At 37.0% G+C, this 25556-nt stretch overlaps 1 protein-coding gene and 1 non-coding gene across 2 annotated transcripts in view; both read right to left on the bottom strand.

The window, feature by feature from the left end:
• SPATA16 (spermatogenesis associated 16) overlaps positions 1 to 25556 on the bottom strand; it is a 278777-nt gene that overhangs the window by 44026 nt on the left and 209195 nt on the right. The window contains exons 8-9 of the mRNA XM_049775243.1: positions 6188 to 6352; positions 2731 to 2814 (exon numbers count right to left, since the gene is read on the bottom strand). Coding sequence (XP_049631200.1) covers positions 2731 to 2814; positions 6188 to 6352 — 249 coding nt within the window. The remainder of the gene's footprint in view (positions 1 to 2730; positions 2815 to 6187; positions 6353 to 25556) is intronic.
• Positions 12968 to 13043, bottom strand: LOC126012661 (small nucleolar RNA U2-19). Its single transcript, XR_007497090.1, has one exon. It is a non-coding gene; the product is annotated as a small nucleolar RNA U2-19 (small nucleolar RNA).

The raw sequence follows: 25556 nt of genomic DNA on the forward strand, positions 1-25556 counted from the left end.
CTGTGGCATCCACATGGTCCTCTAAGCCTGTAAGGATTAATTTCTGAGTGCAGAGTCAGGAGGAACTGCTGAACATTGCTGGGTGTCTCCCCCTCTCCAAAATAAAAACCTAAAAAAGTCTGCTTTGGAGCCAGAGCTATATAGTACAGTAGGTAGGGCATTTGCCTTAAACACAGCTGACCTGAACTTAATCCCTGAAGACCTCAAGGTTCATGGAGCCTTCCAGGAGTAATTTCTCAGTGCAGAGCCAGGAGTAACTCCTGAACATTGCTGGGTGTGGCCCCAAACCCCAAAATCAAATATATATATATATATATGTATATAGATATACATATATATATATAAAAGAAAAAAGAAGGAAAAGAAAAAAAGGAAATAAAAGCTGCTCTGACATTTTATTTCTGTTGTAGTAATGGCACCAGGAAATGTATCCCCATCCCCAGGCCAAATGGCTCAAGTCAAGTATCTTCTTTCTATTCTCTCAACTTCTATATGCCTTCAAAAACCCCATCAACCCGGCTCCTAATTTCTTGTCTGTCTATTGCACTCCATCTTTATCTATGCCTGCCACAGTAGATCAAGCTATGGCCATCTAAATGACCTCCTACACCCTTCATTTTATATCCCCATGGCAGCTCTAGGATTTATCTCAAAAATATTTCTCATCAATACTTTCAGAAATATTCCAATCCTTCACATAATTTATAAGTCCTTGTGTGATTTGTTTTCTGCCTTTGTACTTCATTTTGAAATATGTGTCTGGCTCCTTTGTCATTTTTCAAATATGTCGTGATTTCTTTGTATTCTTGGTACTGACTCTTCCATCTGTTTAGAAATCTCCTTTCTCACCTGATTAACTGTCACATAGCCTTTAAATGTATAAGTATCACTTTCTCCAGGTGACTTTTTAAGCCTCCCAGATCAGATTATATTCCACAGTTGATTTTCACGGAGTGTGAGGTATCACTTTGTTTTGGGCTATTCCTAGCTATGGTTTATTCCTGCTTTGTGTTTAGGGATCACTCCCGGCAGCACTCAGGAGAAGAGATGTGATTCCAGGGTTCAAAGACAGGTCAGGTGCACAGACAGTAAGCACTTTATACCATTGTCCTAGCTTTCCTTCACACCCCCTCATCAACTTTTTATTTTATTTTGTTTTGATTCTCAGCCAGAAATGCTCAGAATTACTCTTTTCTCTATACTCAGTGATTACTCATTGCAAGGCTTTGGGAATCATATTTGGTGGTGCTTAGTATTGAACCTGTGTAGACCATGTGCAAGGCAAATGCTTTGCCTAGTGTATTATGTCTTTGTCTCTGCCCATCCATTTTTTTTAAAAAAAACAATATTCAATTAACTTTTTATATGCTCTTACTATTGTAATACATTGATTACACTTTTTAAAATTAATATCTTAATTTAAACACCTTGATTACAAACATGATTGTGGTTGGGTTTCAGTCATGTAAAGAACACCCCCTTCACCAGTGCCACATTCCCATCACCAATGTTCCAAACAATTAACTTATAGTTAGTTCTTTGCTGTGTTTATCTTGTTCAATGGCATTTACATAAAATTGCCTGTTCCTTTTGCTACTTTTGCTATTTTATTACTTTATAGGAGAAAGGTTTTCAAGGAGCCATCTGTGATGCAATGGACTCAAACCAGAATGAGGAGGATACAAGGCAAGCAGGTAGACTCATATATTGTCTCTCCAGCCCAATACCACCTCTTATATTGGGCATAGATGTTCGATAAATATTTGTTGAGTTCAGTTGTGTTCCTTTTAAGCATCTATCATAGAGAGGACCTCTGCATCAGTTGTAGAAGACACACATTTTCTCAGATGTGCCAGAATCCTTCATGAATGTTACTTTTTTAGTGACCTTTAAAATCTATTTATTTATATTTTGGGAACCATGGGGTACACACTATTTTTAGCAAAATTTCATAAAATGAACTATTCTAGAACCACACCTTTCACCCAAGTGTCTGCTTCACTCAACTTTATTCTTAAATGGAAGTTTCTTTGGATTATTTTTCTTGTATCTTTTGATTACAGTTCCCCATTGTGGATTCCTACAGTGATTGAGGAGACTGTACAGAGTAGAATGGTCAGTATTAATTACTTTTAGCTAACCTGGAGGGTGACCATCACTCACCTTCCATTGTCGGGGGATTCTGTAGTACAGCACATGCCTCCTGAGTTCTAGGAGTGTTTGGTGTTTTCTTCAAACTTTGATAGATAGGGCAGTAAAGTATGGCTGCTGCTAACATCTAAGCTGCTGCTACCTCAAAACATCAATGCTGTTAGCATCTAAGTAGACTCCAGAAATGGAGCCATCACTTCTCATGTGACAGAAAGCTGAAGGAAAGGTTGGGGAGTGAATTCAAATATTGAAGAAGGGTTTAAAAAATCTGTGACAGCCAATAGCAAAGAAGTAGAGAGTGAGAACAGGAAACTCAAATGAGCATCATAAGGAAATCCATGAAAGGATATGACACAAACAGTTGGAAAGAAGCAGACCTGAGGGAACAGATTAAATAAACCCATATTTGAGTTTGGCTATACTTTGAGAAAGAGAGCTGCATTCATTAAAACAAAAACAACCACTAAAACCACCATAAGAACTTTTCTTTTTATCTTTCAAATAGATTTGACCCATGAGGGACATTTCTCTCTGAGAATAATATGTCTTTTTTTTTTCCTTCAGCTTGGAAAGTTTTACCTTTTGGATTGTATTCCACACACGTTCTTTATCATTTCTTCTTCCTTCAAGGGTGTCCATAGCATCTGCCATTAGTGACTGCAGCTGTGGCACCAAGATAAAAATTATCAGTGTGGAATTCATACAGAAATAACTCCTCTAAATACACAGATTAAAACCTAATTAAAAAATCATTTGTACGCTGATGATTTTATTACTCATCTTTCTGACGATGAACACTGCCACCTCATCTTTGCTTCAGTCATTACCACATATTATTGCAGATATAAAAATTGAAACAATGAAAAGACTCTACTTGAAAATTTGTAGGAAACATATAGGTTTTAATGTAGTAAGTGTTGATGTTTTGTAAAAACAGATTTAGGCTGTAAAGAATGAAGGCGGTAGTTAATTCTCTCAGGAAATAGCATGTAGTACATGAACGCGTTTTAGTATTTTTCTCCTGAGGCTAATGTATCATAATTCCAGGCATTATGCAAAAGCTCACCAGAGGACAATACTAAAATTGTGCTGTTTTATTGCCTCTTAAAGGATCTAGCTCATTTATATTCTTTTACTATTCTTACCTAAAATTTCAAAATCACCAAGTTTACTTTTTTTAGTACACTGCATTTTGTTTACTTAAAAAATGAAAACTCTAAAAATTAACGCAAAAATTAATGCAAAATGCAAGTTTAAGAGAATTCTACCCTTTGCCCAAAATGTCGTATTCCAGTTCAAAGCAATCCTATAAATACAAGGTATTTTGTGACTGCAAAGTAAGGAAGCCACATCAAGCCATGCATAATCAAAGTTATAAAAGAAAGTGCTTTAAAAGAGAACAATGCCATTTCAGTTCACCGTGTCATCAAACAGTATAATCTTCCTGCACTTTAGCTATTGCAGAGCTTAAGTAGGTAAGCAGGTAGGCAGAGTTGAGTCATTCAAACTCTTTCTATTGTGCAGTTACTGTTTATTTAAGCTCCATATAGGGTATAATGTATTTCTTTTCTTTTTTTGGAGGGGGACACACACACCCTGTAGCACTCAGGGAATACTCCTGGCTTTGTGCTCAGAAATCGCTCCTGGAAGGACTATATGGGATGCCAGGGATCAAACCCAGGTCAGCGGCATGCAAGGCAAATGCCTTACCCTCTGTGCTATTGTTCCAGCTTCTGTTATTACTTTCTAGGTTAAATCATAATTAAAATCTAAAAAGCAAATTATATTACTTTAGGTGGGATATTATCTTGAAGGTAAATGACTTAAAATATTTGTCCTATGCATGCATATTCATATCCATTTTTTAAAGCGGCAATTGAAATGAAAATGTTCCATGATCCTGTATAAGGTTTCAAATAGTAAAATGCTATACTATTTTATCTCTAGTAACTAACATTTATAAAATTACTATGTCATTATGGCTAATTTAGTGGCCTTTGTATATATTTTGAAATAAAAGTATTTTAGAAAAAAAAGAAACTGCATATATATTGTTACAAAGATCTAAGGGCAGAAACTTCCCAGTAATGTTCATTTAATCTTGAAAATGCTTCTTATGAAGATGAAATCAACATTATGCCAACTTCCTAAATTAACGTTTTCCTTGCTTCCTCTTAGAGGAGCATTAATCATTTAAAATCAACTATAATATGCTCTTTGAAGACTCTGTGTCCATTATACTCCTGAAGGTCTTGTGAACTGAAGGATAAACAGATTTTTTTCAAGGCATTTCTGTGCACACGAAGAGAGACATCCAAAGAATTATTGGTAGTTTTGACTCAATAATTCCTTTATTAATGGACTTTTAGAAAGCATTTATATTTATTATATATAATTTTATTATTTGATTAATTCATTTTATATACTGACTTTGAATATCAGTATTTATTTAATACCTTTTAACAGGTTCTGGTGAACATTATAAATGCTGGCAGTTCATTTCTTGATTGGCTAATTTGTTACAACTTTAAAAGTTCAAAGGGGAGAGTTCCTTAAGTTATCTGAAAATTACAGGTGATCAGTTTGGCTGTTCTCTTCCTTGCTATGTGAATTCAATTCAAGTCTATAATTAGTTTTAGCTCTCTTCAATTATAGCCTCTAAGTAAAGAGCTCTTCCCTATAACATATTAGCATACCTATGGAGTAGTGTTGCTTTACCTTGAAAGGCCAGCACAAAATTTGTGATTGTTTCTCAAATGAAATTGTATTATTTCTAAAATTAATTGTGATTATAATATATTCTTCTGCTTGAAGATTGTTTCTGTGAGCTATTCATTCAACTGGTTTTTGACTGGCTACGTTATTGAGATTAGAATTACTTAGTCAATTCTGTTTAGTTATATTAAATCACTGTGAGATGCAATGTTAAAAAGTTGTTGATAGGGGCCAGCGAGGTGGTGATAGAGGTAAGGTGTCTGCCTCGCAAGCGCTAGCCAAGGAAGGACCACAGTTCGATTCCCCGGTTCCCATATGGTCCCCCCCAAGCCAGGGGCAATTTCTGAGGGCTTAGCCAGGAATAACCCCTGAGCATCAAATGGGTGTGGCCGAAAAACAAAAAAAAAAAAGTTGTCGGTAGTTGAATTTCTTTCATACTATGATCCAGCAAGAATCACTTCACCAGGGCTCATTTATATTCTCTCTCTGCCCCCTCTCATGAGTAGGTGTTGATGCAGTTAACATATGTGACTCAAGAAGTGCTATAATAAGAAAATTTTCAAAACTACTTTGTAGGGTTAACTAATTTTCTATACCACAATTACTCTTTTGTCTTTTCACACAAGAGAATCATATGTTAACAGATCTGAAAGTGTAAGAAAAAATTTATTATCAGCATTTTACTTCATTTAAAGCGAAAAGCCCGATACACAATAGGACTAATCAACCCCTTTCCATGTTTTTTATACATCATAAAATTCTGGCTAAAAAATTAATGGAAGTCAGTGTGGGCATACAATACACATGTAACACCTTTCTATATTTTCTCATCTTCATTAAAAAACTTCATGAGGTTGGAAAGTTTGCCTTCTGCTACATTTGTTACCACAACTTATTGTTGTTGGTTTTTTTCCACTCTGGGTAGTCAGTGTTCAGGGGTGATTCCTGTGACTTCTGGCTCTGAGCTCAGGGGTCATTCCTTGGGTGCATGGGGGAACCATAAGGGATGCAGGAGATTGAACCTGGGTCAGCCACATACAAGGCAAATGCCCTACCCGCAGCGTTATCACTCGGGCCTCTGTTGGTTTTTTTTTGGGGGGGGGCAAACCTGGAGGTGTTCAGGGATTACTCCTGGCTTTGCAGTTAGGAATTGCTCTTGGTGGGCTTGGGGAATCATATGGGATACAGGGGATAGAACCTGGGTCAGCTGAGTGCAAGCAAGTGCCTTGCACGTTATGTTATCGCTTTGGCCCAGTTTGTTGTTGTTGTTTTGCAGATTACATCATTTGCAAGCCTTAAACAAGAAAAAACAGGTACTTACCAATTCTGCCTCCTGTGGACTGATGTCCTGCAGATAGGGAGCGGTTGCTAACTCGGCCATTGCCTGATTGATCGTCTGGGACTGCTCCTTTACTCTCTGCAGCTGGTTGAGGAGACTGGCATACTGCAACTTCTCCATCACACCTGAGCACATCTGGAAATTCCCCTAGTCTCCCAGATTAAAGAGTTTTAGAACAAAAATACAGAAATAAGGTTCTTTTTGAGGGTTAAAGTTAGTACTTGTTATTGTTATATCCTTGGAAGTACAAGCAAGGGTTGCCTTTAATCATTTTTCAGAGTACTGTCTATAATCATCCTTCAAACAGATGAATATGTGTAAAACCGAGTTCGCAGAAGGTCTGCCTAGTGGCTAAAAGCACAAGTGAGTTCTGATACTGAGCCTAATTTCTTTCTCCCAGTGGGATTCCACAGAGCTGATTCAGAGTAAAAAGGTGACTTGACAATGTTGATGTCAACATCACAAAGACATCATTAAGAACCTTCACTTTCTAATGATAATAAGACAGAGAACAGTTTTTTTAAATGCAGGTTGAATAATGAAAATAATGTCAACACAAGCCGAATTGTTTACCCCAAAGACTTACACTGGAACTTCAGTTCTGTTTTCTTTGGGGAGAGGTTCCTCAGCAGCCAGTCAGGGGTCTCAAACTCAATTTACCTGGGGTCCGCAGGAGGCAAAGTTGGGATGACCCTTGAGTGCAAAGTCAGTAGTAAGCCTTGAACATTGGGGGGTGTAACTTAAACAACTAAAACAAAACAAAACAAAAAAAGATTCCTCTAGGGAAGGGCCACAAAATGTACAAAGGGCCACAAACAGCCTGCGGGCCGCGAGTTTGAGACCCCTGAGAGTTGTCTTAAGGGGTCATTGGTAATAATTCTGAGAGATAATACTGGTAATAATACTGGGAGGTACCGGTGCTGATACATAGAATTTTTTTATTAATATCTTTATTTAAACACCTTGATTACAAATATGATTTAGTTGGGTTTCAGTCATGTAAAGAACAGCCCCCTTCACCAGTGTAACAACCCCACCACCAATGTCCCAAATCTCCCTCCTCCCCACCCCCCACCTGTACTCTAGACAGACTTTCCACTTCCCTCATTCATTCACATTGTTATGATAGTTCTCAGTGTAGTTATTTCTTGAACTGCATTCACCACTCTTTGTGGTGAGCTTCATGTCATGAGTTGGACCTTCCAGCCCTCCTCTCTTTGTCTCTGAGGATTATTACAAAAATGTCTTTTATTTTTCTTAAAACCCATAGATGAGTGAGACTATTCTGTGTCTATCTCTCTCCCACTAACTTATTTCACTCAGCATAATAGATTCCATGTATAGGAAAATTTCATGATTTTACCTCTCCTGGTGGCAAAACCCACAAAGAAAGAGAGAGCGAGAAACCTGATAACCCATATTAGAAATGAAAAGGGGGAGATCACGACAGATATTGCAGAGATGCAAAGGGTAATCAGAGACTACTTTGAGAAACTTTATGCTACTAAACATGAGAACCTAGAAGAAATGGAAAAAAAATTTGGACACTTATAACCTTCCACAGTTAAGTATGGAGGATGTAGCATATCTAAACACCCCATCACTATTGAGGAAATTGAAACTGTAATCAAACATCTGCCCAAAAAGAAAAGCCCAGGCCCAGATGGATTTCTTAATGAATTCTTTCAAATCTTTCAAGAGGAGCTACTACCAATCCTAGGTAGGCTCTTCCATGAAATTGAAAAAAATGGGAACATTCCCAAATAGCTTTTATGAAGCTAACATCACCTTGATACCAAAACCAGACAGAGGTGCTGCATAATATTCCATTGTGTATATGTACCACAGTTTCTTTAGCCATTCATCTGTTGAAGGGCATCTTGCTTGTTTCCAGAGTCTGGCTATTGTAAATAGTGCTGCAATAAATAAGGTGTGAGGAAGGGATTTTTGTATTGTATTCTTGTGTTAGGTCTATCCCTAGGATTGGTATAGATGGATCATATGGGAGCTCAATTTCCAGGTTTGGGAGGAATCTCCATATCGCTTTCCATAAAGGTTTGACTAGATGGCATTTCCACTAGCAGTAAATAAGAGTTCCTTTTCTCCACATCCCAGCCAGCTCTGCTTGTTCTCATTCTTTGTGATGTGCGCCAATATCTGTGGCATGAGATGGTACCTCACAGTTGTTTTGATTTGCATCTCCCTGATAATTAATGATGTGGAGCATTATTTATATGCTTTTGGCCATTTGTATTTCTTCTTTATCAAAGTGTCTGTTCATTTCTTCTCTCCATTTTTTGATGGGATTAGATGTTTTCTTCTTGTAAAGTTCTGTCAGAGCCTTGTATATTTTGGATATTAGCCCCTTATCTGATGAGTATTGGGTGAATAGTTTCTCCCACTCAGTGGGTGGCTCACGTATCCTGGGCACTATTTCCTTTGAGGTGCAGAAGCTTCTCAGCTTAATATATTTCCATCTGTTTATCTCTACTTCCACTTGTTTGGAGAATGCTGCTTCCTCCTGGAAGATGACTTTAGTCTCAATGCCATGGAGTGTTTTACCTACATGTTGTTCTATATACTTTATGGATTTAGGTATGATATTAAGGTCTTTAATCCATTTGGATTTTACTTTCATACATGTTGTTGCTGGGGGTCTGAGTTCACTTTTTCACAAGTTTTTAACCAATTGTGCCAACACTACTTTCCTTGCTCCATTTAAGATTTCTTGCTCCTTTATCAAAAACTAGGTGACTATATGTCTGGTGAACATTCTCTGAGTACTCAAGCCTATTCCGCTGATCTGAGGGTGTGTCTTTATTTTAATACCATGCTGTTTTGATATCTATTGCTTTGTAATACAGTTTAAAGTTGGGGAAAGTAATGCCTCCCATATTCCTTTTCCCAAGGAATGCTTTAGCTACTCGAGGGTATTTATTGTTCCAGATGAATTTCAGAAGTGTTTGATCAACTTCTTTGAAGAATGTCATAGATATCTTTAGAGGAATCGCATATAATCTGTACAATGCTTTGAGGAGTATTGCCATTTAAAGGATGTTAAACCTGCAAATCCATGATCAGGGTATGTGTTTGCATTTCCACGTGTCCTCTCTTATTTCTTGAAACAGTGTTTTATAATTTTCTTTGTTTAGGTCCTTCATGCCTTTAGTCAAATTGATTCCAAGATATTTGAATTTGTGTGGCACTAATGTGAATTGGGCCATTTTCTTAATGTCCATTTATTCCCTATTATTATAGGTGTATAAAACGGCCATTGATGTTTGTGTGTTAATTTTGTAGACTGCCACCTTGCATATGAATCTATTGTTTCTAGAAGCTTCTTGGTAGTCTTTAGGATTTTCTAAGTAGTGTATTATGTCATCTGCAAACAGTGAGAGTTTGACTTCTTCTTTCCTATCTGAATTACCTTGATATCTTTTTTACCTAATGGCTATAGCAAGTACTTCCAGTACTATGTTGAATAGTGGTGGTGAGAAAGGACAGCCCTGTCTTGTACCAGAATTTAGAGGGAAGGCTTTTAGTTTTTCTCCATTGAGGATGATATTTGTCATTGGCTTGTGGTAGATGGCCTTGACTATTTTGAGAAAGGTTCCTTCCATTTTCTTAGTGGTTTTTTTTTTTTATCAAGAATGGGTGTTGGACCTTATCAAATGCTTACTCTGTGACTATTAATATGATCATGTGATTTATATTTTTTGTTGTTGATGTTGTGTATTATGTTGATAGATTTACAGATATTAAACCATCCCTGCATTCCTGAGATGAAACCTACTTGATTATAGTGAATAATCTTCTTGATGAGGCATTGGATTCTATTTGCCAGGATTTTGTTGAGGATCTTTGCATCTGTGTTCATCAGGGATACTGGTCTGTAAAATTTTCTTTTTTGATGGCATCTCTGACTGGTTTTGGTATCAAGGTGATATTAGCTTAATAAACGCTATTTGGAAGTGTACCCATTTTTTCAATTTCATGAAAAAGCCTGGCCAGGATTGGTAGTAGTTCCTTTTGAAAGGTATGAAAAAATTCATTTGTAAATCTATCTGGGCCTGGGCTTTTGTTTTTGGGGCAGATGTTTGATTACTGTTTTAATTTCTTCAATGATCATGGAGGTGTTTAGATATGCTACATCTTCCTTATTCAACCTTGAAAGGTTATAGGAGTCCAAGAATTTATCCATTTCTTCCAGATTCTCATATTTGGTGGCATAGTGTTTCTCAAAGTATTCTCTTATTACCCTTTGAAGCTGCAATATCTGTAGTGATCTCCCCCTTTTCATCTCTAATACAGGTTATCAAGTTTCTCTTTCTTTGTGAGTTTTGCCAATGGTTTATCAATCTTGTATATTTTTTTAATGAACCAACTTTTGCTTTCTTTGATCTTTTGGATTGCTTTTGTGGGGGGGGTTACACTTCATTGATTTCTGCTCTAAGCTTTGGTATTTCCTTCTGTCTCCCTATTTTTGGTTCCTTTTGTTGATCATTTCTAATTTTATGGGCTGCATCATTAAGCTATTACGGTATGCCCCATCTTCCTTCCGGATGTGTTCTTGCAAAGCTATAAATTTTCCTTTCAGTATTGCTTTGCTACATCCCATAGAGTCTGAAAGTTTGTGCCTTCATTGTCATTTGTTTCCAGGAAAGTTTTGATTTCCTCTTTGATTTAATCTCAGACCCAATGATTGTTCAGTAGCAGGCTGTTTAATTTCCAGTTGTTAACATTTTTCTTCTGTGTCCCTTTGTAGTTCACATCTAATTTCAAAGCCTTGTGGTCAGCGAAGATAGTCTGCAAAAATCTATTCCCTTGATTTTATGGAGGTATGTTTTATGTGCCAGCATGTGGTCTATCCTGAAGAATGACCCATGTACATTGGAGAAGAATGTGTATCCATGTTACTGGGGATAAATTTCCTATATATATTTACTAGGCCTCTTTCTTCCGATCTCTTTTCAGGGCAAGTATATTTTTGTTGGATTAGAGCCTTGTTGACCTATCAAGTGTTGACAGGACCGTGTGCGGTCACCCACAATTATTGTGTTATTATTGATGTCCTCTTTCAAATTTGTCAATGATTGTATTATTTATTACATTTTATTGCATAATTTGCTGGTCTCTCATTGGATATGTATATGTTTAGTAGTGTGATTTCTTCCTGTTGCAAATATCCCTTGATTAGTACTAAGTGTCTATCTTTGACTCTTACAACTTTTCTGAGTCTAAAGTTTGTGTCATCTGATATTAATACAGCCATCATAGCTTTTTTTTTTTTGGTGTTTGGGCCACACCCAGTTGTGCGCAGGGGTTACTCCTGGCTATCTGCTCAGAAATAGCTCCCGGCAGGCATGGGGGACCATATGGAATGCCGGGATTTGAACCAACCACCTTAGGTCCTGCATTGGCTGCTTGCAAGGTAAACACTGCTGTGCTATCTCTCCGGCCCCCCATCCTAGCTTTTTTAAGGGTGTTATTTCGTTGGATAATTTTCCTCCAGTCTTTGATTTTGAGTCTATGTTTGTTCTGACTGTTCAGGTTGTTTCTTGTAATCAACAGAACATTGGATTTATTTTTGCCATGCATTTAGCCACTCTGTCTCTTTCTATTAACATTGAGAGAGATGATTGTCATGGGATTTAATGTCATCTTGTGTATACGTTTGGTGTGTCTGTTAGTCTGTCTTGACTTAAAGTAGACCTTTCAGTTTTTTCCTTTATGGCTGGTTTTGCATCTGTAAAGTTTCTGAGCTGTTGCTTATCCATGAAGCTCTGTATGCTTCTTTAAAATCTGAACGTGAGTTGGGCTCAGTGCAGTATTCTAGGTGAAGCCTCCATTTCATTCAGTCTTGTCACAATATCCCACCACTGTCTTCTGGCCTTGAGAGTTTCTTGTGACATGTCTGCTGAAAATCTTATGGATACTCCTTTGAATGTAATTTTCCTTTTTAATCTTGCTGCTTTCAGTATCCTATCTCTGTCTGTAGGATTCGTCATTGTGACTAGGATGTGTCTTGGGGTGTTTATATTTAGGTCTCTTTTAGCTGGGCATGTAAGATTTTATCGCATGCAGTCTTTAGCTCTGGGAGTTTCTCTGTGATGATGTCTTTGATTGTTGATTCTTCCTGTGGATCCCCTTTCTGGGTCTCTGGGACTCCAATGATTCTAATGTTGTTTCTGTTGAGTTTATCAAAGAGTTCTACTTTCATCTGTTCACATTCTTTGAGTACTTTTTCCATTGAATGATCATTTGCCTTAGTTTCTTTTCCAGTCTCTTCTGCTGTATGGAGTTGTTCTGCATTTGATCTTCCAGTTCACTGATTCTGTCCCTGGCTGCTGTTACCCTGCTGGAGAGGTTTTCTATTGTGTTTTTCAGTTCAGCTACCATATTTTTTCAAATATGTTATTTCTGTTTGGAGTTTTCTGATTTCTGTATTTTTGTTCTGTTCAGCTAGAGCAGTGGTGGGTAACCTTTTTTTTTCAACTGAGCCAAATCTCACCAAAACCACGATTGAAATTTATTTTGAGAGCCACATTTTTTTTCTATTTTTATTTGTCTTTCCTGAGCTCAGATCAAGTGTAGAATCTTCATGACAATAAAGGTCATAAGAAAGGTGATCATCATCGTTCAGAACTGATCAACATGCACATGTGCACACAAAGCCCCTTCACATACACTTCCTTCCCTCCATCAATAGACAGACAGACAGACAGACAAACACACACAAATACACACTACAGTATTGTTGCTTCTCAAAACTGGAGATCACACACCAGTGGATGGGGATCCTTCTGATGCTCAAATTTGACTATTTTCATCATTGATCCACTTTCCTGAGTGGATCTCAGAGACAAGCCACATTTTTAAAACCGAAAATACATAGGATGGTACACTGTTTTTAGTTTTGATAAGTTTTTATTGTGAATATTCTGCATGCAAGTATCCACATAAGTCGTGAGGATACAAATAACACAACTAATAATACAAAAACTTTAGAATAATATTATTTATCAATAACGTTAAATGTAAAATTTGCCTTACAATGCAGAGAAAATTACATCCTGACAATGACTGACAAAGTCACAAACACTAATATGAACATTGGCCTTGCATTTCCTTGGATAATTTGAATAAGTCAGGTTTGTATCTTGTTGTTTTTAATTTTAGGCATGATTCCACATTCTCATCGATGAGACGATTTCTCAATTTACTCATGATAAGATTCATGCTTGAAAATGATTGTTGGCATAAATATGTAGCCCCGAACAAGGAAAGAACAGCATTGCTAGCTTTTTTAGTTGATTATATGAGTCTGGAATACTATTCTAGGTGTTAAAAATCAACATATCTTCCTTCTCCAGGTCTTTCAAAGTAGACCACTTGTGCTGTGTTTACATATGTGTTTTTCCAATCTTTCTAAATTAGCACAAAGACATTCAAATTTTGAGCTCCACAGTTCTTTGTTCTTTAAATCCAGCAATTGCATTTCAAAGTTGCCAATGTCGATATTAAAGGGAGAAAAATTTAATTATGTTACAGTGCATCCAGATGTTTTTTTTAACAAAGGCCAACGTCACTTTGATATTTCTGAAATCCTGAAACCTCTTGAGAAAAGCTCCCTCATATTTAAAAGTGCTGTTTTAAAATAGATAATGCCAATATCAGAATTATTTTCTTGGCAATGTTTCAACAGGCTTGGAAAGTGAATCAAAGTTTCTCTGTCAAATTCTTGAGCAAAAACAGATAATTTGTTTTCAAATGAAATAACTTCTAACATTAAAAAAATTGTGTTTCCTTTCCCCTGTGGTTTATGATTAAGCTGATTTAAATGTGAAGTAACATGCAACATGAAATACAGTTTTTGAATCCACTGATCGTTTGTTAATTCTGGATAGTGAACACCCTTCTCAAGGAAAATGCTTTGATTTCTGATAATAAGGAAGCAAAGCATTTCAAAGTGTTTCTTCTTGATAACCAACGTACTTTGTTATGCAGCAGAAGATCTGTGTACTCACTCTCCATTTCAACTAAAAATTCTTTAAACTGGCAATGATGAAGAGCTTTGGCTACAATGGAGTTGATCATCTTACTCACCAATTCCATGACTTTGCACATTTTTTTCTGGAAATGTCTGTGCACAAAGTGCTTCTTGATGTCTGATGCAATGGTATGTAAGTATCTCGTGACTAGTTTTTTCTTTCATATTAGCAACAGTCATACTTTTTGCCCCGTCTATTGCATTTGAGATGATTTTATCAAGTGGAATATGATATTTTTCAATGCAACCAGTTACAGCATTTGCTATATCCTCTCCTCGTGTTTGACCTTTCAGTGGCAATAATCCTAAAAGTTCTTCTTTAGGACCTGTAGCTGACATAACTCTTAGAAAAAGTGAAACTTGAGTTGTATCATTTAAGTCACAAGACTCGTTAACTGCTATTGATAAAGCTGAAACCACTTTAAGATCATCAAATTGTTGGTTGGTTATATTGGAAGACTTTTTGGCTGTTCTATCCTTCACTGTTTTAGCAGACAATGGCAACTCTTTAATTTTTTTTTTTTTAGAATTTCTTCTTTGTTTCTAAAATCCCTGACTAACTCTTTTGGGGCTGCACACAGAGCGGGCACTGACAGAGGCTAGGAGCAGAGTCCTGACTCCTGGAGTGGCCGCCTGGCACACAGAAGAGAAGCATTAAAAAGTGTAAAGAGCCGCATGTGGCTTGTGAGCCGAGGCTTGCCGACCACTGAGCTAGAGCTATATTTTCTTTGATTTCCATGAGGATCCTTCACATTTCTATTCTAAAGTCCTTATCTGAGAGGATAATCAGATGTTTGGTATTTTTTGGGTCATCAGAGCTATCATCTTCATTCTCTGTGTATGGTGTTTGCCTGCGAGGTGTCCCCACACTGGTAGTGTGATTTTTTCTGCGTGTTATGGTGGGGTTCATTCCTTAGAAAGAGCGCGCGCGACTGCAAAGCAAAGCAGAGCGGCCATGCTCTTCAGGAGCAGAGCGATTTTGCTGGGCCCTTCTTGGCCCACCAGGAGAGGTTCAGGACATAGAACAGTAGAGAAACACTCACAAGCGACATGCACAGTCTCTCCCAATTGTTAATCACTCAGCAGGGGCAGATCCCTCCCAACTGACTTCACAGACAAAGGATCTGCCTTTCTGCAAGTTACCACTGATAGCCTGTCTTCACTCACAGAATCAGTCTTCCTTGGCTTCTTAGCCTGGGCAACTGTAGGAGAATGATTTTGCTGGGCCCTTCTCAGCCCACTCAGGAGAGGTTCAGGACACAGAACTGATATATAAAAATTCTTAGTAGTTTTTCTTTCTCTTTCTTTCTTTCTTTCTTTCTTTCTTTCTTTCTTTCTTTCTTTCTTTCTTTCTTTCTTTCTTTCTTTCTTTCTTTCTTTCTTTCTTTCTTTCTTTCTCTTTCTTTCTTTCTTTCTTTCTTTCTTTCTTTCTTTCTTCTTTCTTTCTTTCTTTCTTTCTTTCTTTATTTTCTTTCTTTCTTTCTTTCTTTCTTTCTTTCTTTCTTTCTTTCTTTCTTTCTTTCTTTCTTTCTTTCCTTTCTTTCTTTCTTTCTTTCTTTCTCTCTCTTTCTTTCTTTCTTTCTTTCTTTCTTTCTTTCTTTCTTTCTTTCTTTCTTTCTTTCTTTCTTTCTTTCTTTCTTTCTTTCTTTCTTTCTTTCTTCTCTTTCTCTTCTCTCTCTCTCTCTCTCTCTCTCTCTTTCTTTCTTTCTTTCTTTCTTTCTTTCTTTCTTTCTTTCTTTCTTTCTTTCTTTCTTTCTTTCTTTCTTTCTTTCTTTCTTTCTTTCTTTCTTTCTTTCTTTCTTTCTTTCTTTCTTTCTTTCTTCTGGCTCTCTCTCTCTTTTCTTCTTTCTTGTTAGGCTATAGCCTGGCAGTGCTCAAGGTTTACTCGAATATCACTCCTGACAGGCTCGGAGGTGGGTGGTGGGGGCTGGCATATGAGATGCCCAGGATTAAACTCAGATCAGCTGCATGCAAGACAAGCACCCTACTACTTGTGCCCCATGAGACTTAGCAATGTCCTTAAAAGAAATGAGTATAAGTGTTCAAATTTGATGAGTTGAGAATGCATGCTGTCATTTTAGCTCTAGCCGTTTCAGCTATCATTTCAGCCTCTAGCTCTATTTTTATATATAGGTTGTTTTTTTTTAAGGGTATCGCTAACCTTGACTCTCCATCATGCACTTTGTGGAGATCATTTCCCCTTATAAATCTACTGATATGTTACATTCTCTCAAATATTATTAGGAGTGAAAGATTTTTTTCAAGGTGTTTCTTTTTTTTTTTTGGTTGTATGATATTTCTTTTTTTTTATATTCTTTTTTTCCCTTTATCTTTATTTAAACACCATGATTACAAACATGATTATAGTTGTATGATTACAGTCATGTATAGAGCACCCCCCTTCACCGGTGCAACATTCCCACCACCAATTTCCCAGATCTCCCTCCTCCCCACCCCCCTACACCTGTACTCGAGACAGGCTTTCTACTTCCCTCATTCATTCACATTGTTATGATAGTTTTCAGTGTAGTCATCTCTGCAACTGCACTCATCACTCTATGTGATGAGCTGCATGTCCTGAGCTGCACCTACCAGCCCTCATCTCTTGTCTCTGAGATACTGTTAAAAATGTCCTTCATTTTTCTTAAAGCCCATAGATGAGTGAAACCATTCTGCGTCTTTCTCTCTCCCTCTGACTTACTTCACTCAGCATAATAGATTCCATGTACATCCATGTATAGGAAAATTTCATGACTTCATCTCTCCTGATGGCTGCATAGTATTCTATTGTGTATATGTACCACAGTTTCTTCAGCCACTCATCTGTTGAAGGGCATCTTGGTTGTTTCCAGAGTCTGGCTATTGTAAATAGCGCTGCAATGAATATAGGAGTAAGGAATGGATTTTTGTAATGTATTTTTGTGTTTCTTGGGTATATTCCAAGGAGTGGTATAGCTGGATCGTATGGAAGCTCAATTTCCAGTTTGTGAAGGAATCTCCATATCGCTTTCCATAAAGGTTGTACTAGACGGTATTCCCACCAGCAGTGAAAAAGAGTTCCTTTCTCTCCACATCCCCGCCAGCACTGCTTGTTTTCCTTTTTTGTGATGTGTGCTAATCTCAGTGGCGTGAGGTGGTACCTCATAGTAGTTTTAATTTGCATCTCCCTGACGATTAGTGATGTTGAACATCTTTTCATGTGCCTTTTGGCCATTTGCCTTTCTTCTTTTTCAAAGTGTCTGTTCATTTCTTCTCCCCATTTTTTGATGGGGTTAGTTGTTTTTTTTTCTTGTATAGTTCTGTCAGTACCTTGTAAATTTTGGATATTAGCCCTTTATCTGATGTGTATTGGGTGAATAATTTCTCCCACTCAGTGGGTGGCCTTTGTATTCTGGGCACTATTTCCTTTGAGATGCAGAAGCTTTTCAGCTTAATATAGTCTCATCTGTTTATCTCTGCTTCCACTTGCTTGGAAAGTGCTGTCTCCTCCTTAAAGATGCCTTTAGTCTCAATGTCCTGGAGTGTTTCACCTACATGTTGTTCTATATACCTTATAGTTTCAGTTCTGATATTAAGGTCTTTAATCCATTTGGATTTTACCTTTGTACATGGTGTTAGCTGTGGGTCTGAGTTCGCTTTTTTGCAAGTGGCTAACCAGTTGTGCCAACACCACTTGTTGAATAGGCTTTCCCTGCTCCATTTAGGATTTCTTGCTCCTTTATCAAAAACAAGTTGGTTATATGTCTGAGAAACCTTCTCTGAGTACTCAAGCCTATTCCACTGATCTGAGGGTCTGTCTTTATTCCAATACCATGCTGTTTTTATAACTGTTGCTTTGTAATACAACTTAAAATTGGGGAAAGTAATGCCTCCCATATTCCTTTTCCCAAGGAGTGCTTTAGCTATTCGAGGTTGTTTGTTGTTTCAGATGAATTTCAGAAGTATTTGATCCACTTCTTTGAAGAATGTCATGGGTATCTTCAGAGAAATCACGTTAAATCTGTACAATGCTTTTGGAAGTATTGCCATTTTAATGATGTTGATCCTGCCAATCCATGAGCATGGTATGTGTTTCCATTTCCGCGTGTCCTCTCTTATTTCTTGGAGCAGTGTTTTGTAGTTTTCTTTGTATAGCTCCTTCACGTCTTTAGTCAGGTTGACTCCAAGATATTTGAGTTTGTGTGGAACTAATGTGAATGGGATTGTTTTCTTAATGTCCATTTCTTCCCTATCATTATTAGTGTATAAAAAGGCCATTGATTTTTGTGTGTTAATTTTGTAGCCTGCTACTTTGCTATACAAATCTATTATTTCTAGGAGCTTTTTGGTAGAGTCTTTAGGGTTTTCTAAGTAGAGTATCATGTCATCTGCAAACAGTGAGATCTTGACTTCTTCCTTTCCTATCTGGATTCCCTTGATATCTTTTTCTTGCCTAATCGCTATAGCAAGTACTTCCAGTGCTATGTTGAATAGGAGTGGTGAGAGAGAACAGCCTTGTCTTGTACCAGAATTTAGAGGAAAGGATTTTAGTTTTTCTCCATTAAGGATAATATTTGCCACTGGCTTCTGGTAGATGGCTTTGACTATATTGAGAAAGGTTCCTTTTATTCCTATCTTGCTGAGAGTTTTCATCAAGAATGGGTGTTGAACCTTATCAAATGCTTTTTCTGCATCTATTGATATGACCATGTGATTTTTATTTTTGTTGTTGTTTATGTTGTGTATTATATTGATAGATTTACGGATGTTAAACCAGCCTTGCATTCCTGGGATGAAACCTACTTGATCAAAGTGAATGATCTTCTTGATGAGGCACTGGATCCTGTTCGCCAGAATTTTGTTGAGGATCTTTGCATCTGTGTTCATCAGGGATATTGGTCTGTAATTTTCTTTTTTGGCAGCATCTCTATCAGGTTTTGGTATTAAGGTGATGTTGGCTTCATAAAAGCTATTTGGAAGTATTCCTGTTTTTTCGATTTCATAAAAGAGCCTGGCCAGAATTGGTAGTAGTTCCTCTTGAGAGGTTTGAAAGAATTCATTCGTGAATCCATCAGGGCCTGGGCTTTTGTTTTTGGGTAAATTTTTGAATACAGTTTTAATTTCCTCAATAGTGATGGGGGTGTTTAGATATGCTACCTCTTCTTTATTCAACCGTGGAAGGTTATATGAGTTCAGAAATTTATCCATTTCTTCCAGGTTCTCATATTTAGTGGCATAGAGTTTCTCAAAGTATTCTCTGAATACCCTTTGAATCTCTGCAGTATCTGTAGTGATCTCCCCCTTTTCATTTCTAATACGTGTTATCAAGTTTCTCTCTTTCTTTTGCTTTGTGAGTTTTGCCAATGGTCTATCAATCTTGTTTATTTTTTCAAAGAACCAACTTCTGCTTTCGTTGATCTTTCAGATTGCTTTTTGGGTTTCCACTTCGTTGATTTCTGCTCTCAGCTTTGTTATTTCCTTCTGTCTCCCTATTTTTGGGTCCTTTTGTTGAGCACTTTCTAGTTCTATTAGCTGTGTCACTAAGCTACTCAGGTAAGCTCCTTCTTCCTTCCTGATGTGTGCTTGCAAAGCTATAAATTTTCCTCTCAGTACTGCTTTTGCTGTGTCCCATAAGTTCTGATAGTTTGTGTCTTTATTGTCATTTGTTTCCAGGAACCTTTTTATTTCCTCCTCGATTTCATCTCGGACCCACTGGTTATTGAGTATAAGGCTGTTTAACTTCCAGGTGTTAAATTTTTTCTTCTGTGTCCCTTTGCAATTCACATCTAACTTCAGAGCCTTGTGGTCAGCAAAGGCAGTCTGCAAAATGTCTATCTTTTTTATTTTATGGAGGTATGTTTTATGTGCCAGCACGTGATCTATCCTGGAGAATGATCCATGTACATTGGAAAAGAATGTGTATCCAGGTTTCTGAGGATAGAGTGCCCTATATATATCTACTAGGCCTCTTTCATCCATTTCTCTTTTCAGGTCTAGTATATTTTTGTTGGGTTTCCATTTGGTTGACCTATCAAGTGTTGACAAGCCTGTGTTGAGGTCTCCCACACTTATTGTGTTATTATTGATATCCTTCTTCAGATTTGTCAACAATTGTATTAAATACTTTGCTGGACCCTCATTCGGTGCGTATATGTTTAGGAGAGTGATTTCTTCTTGCTGTACAAATCCCTTGATTAGTACATAATATCCATCTTTGTCCCTTACAACTTTTCTGAGTATAAAGTTTGTGTCATCTGATATTAGTATGGCCACCCCCGCTTTTTTAAAGGTGTTGTTTGCTTGAATGATTTTCCTCCAGCCTTTGATTTTGAGTCTATGTTTATTCTGACTATTCAGGTGTGTTTCTTGTAGACAGCAGAAGGTTGGCTTCAGTTTTTTGACCCATTTAGCCACTCTGTGCCTCTTAACTGGTGCATTTAGTCCATTGACATTGAGAGAAATAATTGTCATGGGATTTATTGCCATCTTTGTGTAGAAGTTTGGTGTGTTTTTTGTTCTGTCTTGTTTTTAGAGTAGATCTTTCAGTTTTTCTTTTAAGGCTGGTTTTGAGTCTGCAAAGATTTTGAGCTGTTGTTTATCTGTGAAGCCGTGTATACATCCTTCAAACCTAAAACTTAGTTTTGCTGGGTGCAGTATTCTTGGCGAAGCATTTATTTCATTGAGTTTTGCCACTACGTCCCACCACTGCCTTCTGGCCTTGAGTGTTTCTGGTGACAGGTCTGCTGTAAATTTCAAGGATGCTCCCTGGAATGTAATTTCCCTTTTCGATCTTGCTGCTTGCAGTATTCTATCTCTATCGGTGGGTTTCATCATGGTGACTAGGATGTGTCTTGGGGTGTTTCTACTGGGGTCTTTTTTAGCTGGTACTCTTCGGGCATGCAGGATTTGGTCACGTTTTCTTTAGCTGTGGTAGTCTCTGTGATGATGTTCTTAACCATTGATTCTTCCTGAAGATTTTCTTCTTGGGTCTCTGGAACTCCAATGATTCTAAAGTTGTTTCTGTTGAGCTTATCAAAGACTTCTATTTTCATCTGCTCATATTCTTTCAGTAAATTTTCCATTGTTTGATCATTTGATTTGAGGCTTTTTTCCAATCTCTTCTGCTGTGTAAAGTTGTTATGCATCTCGTCTTCTAAAGCACTAATTCTATCCTTAGCTGCTGTTAACCTGTTGGAAAGCTCATCCATTATGTTCTTCAATTCGTCTACTGAGTTTTTCAGACCTGTTATCTGATCTGATATTTCAGTTTAGAGTTTTCTGATTTCTATCTTCATATTCTCTTGATTTTTATTAGTGTTCTGATTTATACTTTCTTTGATTTCTGTTAGCAACCTCCATATTTCATCTCTAAACTCCATTTCTGAAAGACTGCTTAGGTAGTTGGCCATTGTTGGGTCATCAGAGTTTCCATCTTCATTCTCTATGGTTGAAGTTGGTCTGCATAGTCTCCCCATTGTCACGCTTACGCTGTGGGTTTTTCTACGTGCTGTGGTGGTACTCATTGGCTAGGTGGAGTGTGCGGCCGCGAAGCGCAGCGGAGTGGCCGTGCTCTGGCCCCCAAACACTCACCTCAGCCGAGGCAAACCATCCGGGGATGCCTGGGGAAACCCCCAAATGTCTGCCAAGGTAAGGAAACCAGCAAAATTCTCTTGTCCACAACTCCAACAGAAAACACACGCCTCAGCCGAGACACACCTTGAAGAGATTAATGCTGGAGGAGATCAAAGTTCCCAGGTTGATGCAGGCTGGGGGAGGTCCCAAAATATCTGCCGGGCCTAGGGGTCCAGCAGTCAGCCTTATCCGCAACTCCGGCCCCCAAACACTCACCTCTGCCGAGGCAAGCCGTCAGGGGATGCCTGGGGAAGCCCCCAAATGTCTGCCAAGCTAAGGAAACCAGCAAAAAAAAATCTCAAGGTGTTTCATTGTGCTCAGGAGACTTGGGGTGTCTGGGATTGAACTGGACTCAGCTGCATGGAAGTCATATCCCTTAACTCTTTTATTACTATATCTCTTGAGCACAGTATAATTATATTATGATGACCTTCCTAGGTTTGTTATGCCATTCATAAAAGATATTATTTTTTTCTAAAATAAATTAAAGCAATTTATAATTCTTGATAGGGAGATGAAGCTTAATATAATTTTATCACATATATAGTTAGCGAAGAGCCCTTTTGACATATCTAAGGATTCAGAGAAAAATCTTGGGTTTCTGCTGTTTGAGCATGATGAGAAATGAAAAGTCACATGAGGACTAAAGTTTGGCACTTGCATTCCAAGACCAATTACTCAGAAGACATAAGTTGCATGGTGATGGTCCTTCTTTGATATGTTTCCTGATTATGTCTACCATAATCACTAGTCTTATTTGTTACTTATTTGTTACCTTTAATTACAATCTAGAGATCTATGTCTTTGGAAATATAGATTTTACTTAGCTGTCCCCTAAAATATTTAAATGTATCAAACCAGACATAAAGTCAAAGATTAAAAGTCAGAGTTAAATCACTACTTGAACACTTAGTATTTAATTTTGAAAAGGACTTCTAGTTTATACATATGTATAAAACAGTTGTTATCAGGATTCACTCAAGGCAGACCCAATTTTTCTTTTCTGTTTAAAGAGAACCTTTTAAGGAGGAAAATTATTAGACTCTAGCATATATACAAAAGCACCTAAATTTCAACTTGAACTCAGAAAGAAGCTCCTTCTGACAAGCCAGACTTATTCTAATTGATAGCATTTTCCAGAAGCTGGCACTTCCGTAGAACTTCTTGGTAATAATGGTAGTCTGAATATTACTACTTTGATCTTAATTTATTTCTTCTAAAAATATTGTATACAGTTGAATTGAAGAGCCTCTCCTCTGATAAATTTATTATTTCTATTAATCACTTATTTGAATATCTATGAACCCATTGGAGTGATGATTGCAAATTGTGGACTTGGGATTCCTTTTCGGAATTGACAAAATAGCTAGCCTACCCACTTAGTTTAAACATGTTTCTAAACAATGGGATTCTGTCAAATAGAGGAAAGCAAGTTGCAGGAGAAACAGTTTTCTTTCTGAAGAAAAATTGCTTTCTTTGTTCTTCTTTAAAATAAACAATGGTGCTAGTTGCAGGGAAGTGGTGTAGTGACTCAATTCCAAAGAGCAGAAACAACAGCAGCCTGCTTGAGAACATAATCTATCAGTGTAATTTTCCAAAACATCAGGAAAATAAAAATAGTGGAAGGCAATGGTGCTTTGTTAGCTCAATTGTTGCATAACAAAACAGGAAGTGCTTCTCTTGAATAAGATCAAAGGGAAAGAATATAGTTGGCTGCTTATAGCAACCTATTTGGTATCAAGCTAAATGCAGTTTTCAGTTATCAGGAGACTATAGATTCATATTTTATCTATATAAGATGAAGTTTTGAGATAAAAAGATATAAAAATCAATACCTGTACCAGACAGCAAGATTGTTTTCATGCAGTTCACTTTATGAATATAAAAGAAAATGAAAAAAAATGAACAATCAGCCTAAACATACTTTCACTAGCAAAGAAAGATCTAAAGGGAAGTAGCTCTCCTAATGAGACTTCAGAAGAGATCAAAGAGCTCCTTAGTTGCTGAATAGTGTAATAAAGTTGCTAAAATTGAAGCTAAACCCTCACACACAGGTACAATGAAGGTTAGGTAAATAGCAAGTTCAATGAAGGTGTCAGTTAAAAGAATTGCTTAGATTTAATAGCCAGTATGAACTGATGTTTGTCAAAGATGTGACATTATAAAATACTGCTGAAAAACAGTACTCATATTTGGAATGTACTTTGATTTGACATAACTTATAGAAACATTAATTGCAAAATATAGGAGCAGAAACATGATTGTTTATTTCAGATATGCATATGTAAACATTTTTTATGCTTCACTTGGAGAAAATTAAAAGTAAAATTAATGAGGTACTAAAAATATGGTTAGTTAGGTCATTTTTATGGCAAGTCAGCCTGTGAAGAAGGCTTCATACATGGCAAGACATTTTATTATTTTTAACTCTTTAACATTTAGCACAAGAAGCACAATACATAAGGTCTGTAACAGACAGCAGCCAATAAAGTTAATGAATGGTATGTAAAATAATTACAACAAAGATCAAGAAAGAAAAAAAAAACATTGGAGCAGAGCTACCGATTGAATGGGGTTGATGTTCAGTGGAAATTCAGTGAATGTTCCTCAGGAAATTCTTACCTATGCTGGATTTTTTTTTCTCAACAAATATCTAATGCTTTAAAACATTAACTACAAGGACATTTACAAATTGTTGTTTAAAATGTCTGACAGATTATCTTAAATGTCTGATAGATTGTCTCATAAATTGTAAAATAGAGAACTGATTATAATTGTTAGTATCTGATCTGTTAATATAACTAAGTATACTGATATAGAACATATGCTATATAGGTAATACTAAATGCCCTGCATTATAGTCTATTCTTTTGTTTTGTTTTGGGGTCACACCCAGTGACACTCAGGGGTTACTCCTGGCTATGCCCTCAGGAATCGCTCCTGGCTTGGTGAACCATGTGGGATGCCAGGATTCGAACCACGAACCACTGTCTGTCCTGAATAAGCTGCTTGCAAGGCAAATTCTCTACTGCTGTGCTATATAGCTCCAGCCCCTCATTTTTTAATAATAAAGAGTAAATTAAATATTTTCTCTTTAACAGTATAAAATAATTATTTTAGTGAAAGCACTGAAAAGACATACCTAGAAGTTAAAAAAACAATCCATCAAATAGGAAGATGGTCAGTGACTCAAATGTCAGAATTATTCTTGTTTGCCTATGTGTAGTGAATCCAGCAAAGGATTTTATAGAGATAAGAACACTGGTGTCAAGATATGAAAAATATTATTTCCTAAGTCCTTTTTATCAGGAACATCCTGTGCCTTCATTAACTATCTCCCACCTCCCAACTTAAGGTGAAAGCCTGATTGTGAGTAGTAAACCTCCATAGCTGAAGTTGACACTTCTCTAAACCCACCTTTGTGAAAAAGAATGTAAAGGTATAGAACTTTTGAGACACTGAATGCATCAGTGATCTAAGAAAAGGAATTAGAAATCCACATGACATTTGCACAATCTTCATTTTAGAAGCATATGTAATGTTAAAGTACTTTTATACAGCTGTTATATAAAGAAAAATAACCTTAAAATATTCCTTTTGTAAAAGCAAGCTAAAACCAACACTAACAATAAATAATAATAAAAACAAATATTAAACAAAAACAATCACTAAAACATTAGATTTTGCAAT

Source organism: Suncus etruscus, chromosome 6 (genome assembly GCF_024139225.1).
Source record: "Suncus etruscus isolate mSunEtr1 chromosome 6, mSunEtr1.pri.cur, whole genome shotgun sequence".
Lineage (NCBI taxonomy): Eukaryota > Metazoa > Chordata > Mammalia > Eulipotyphla > Soricidae > Suncus > Suncus etruscus.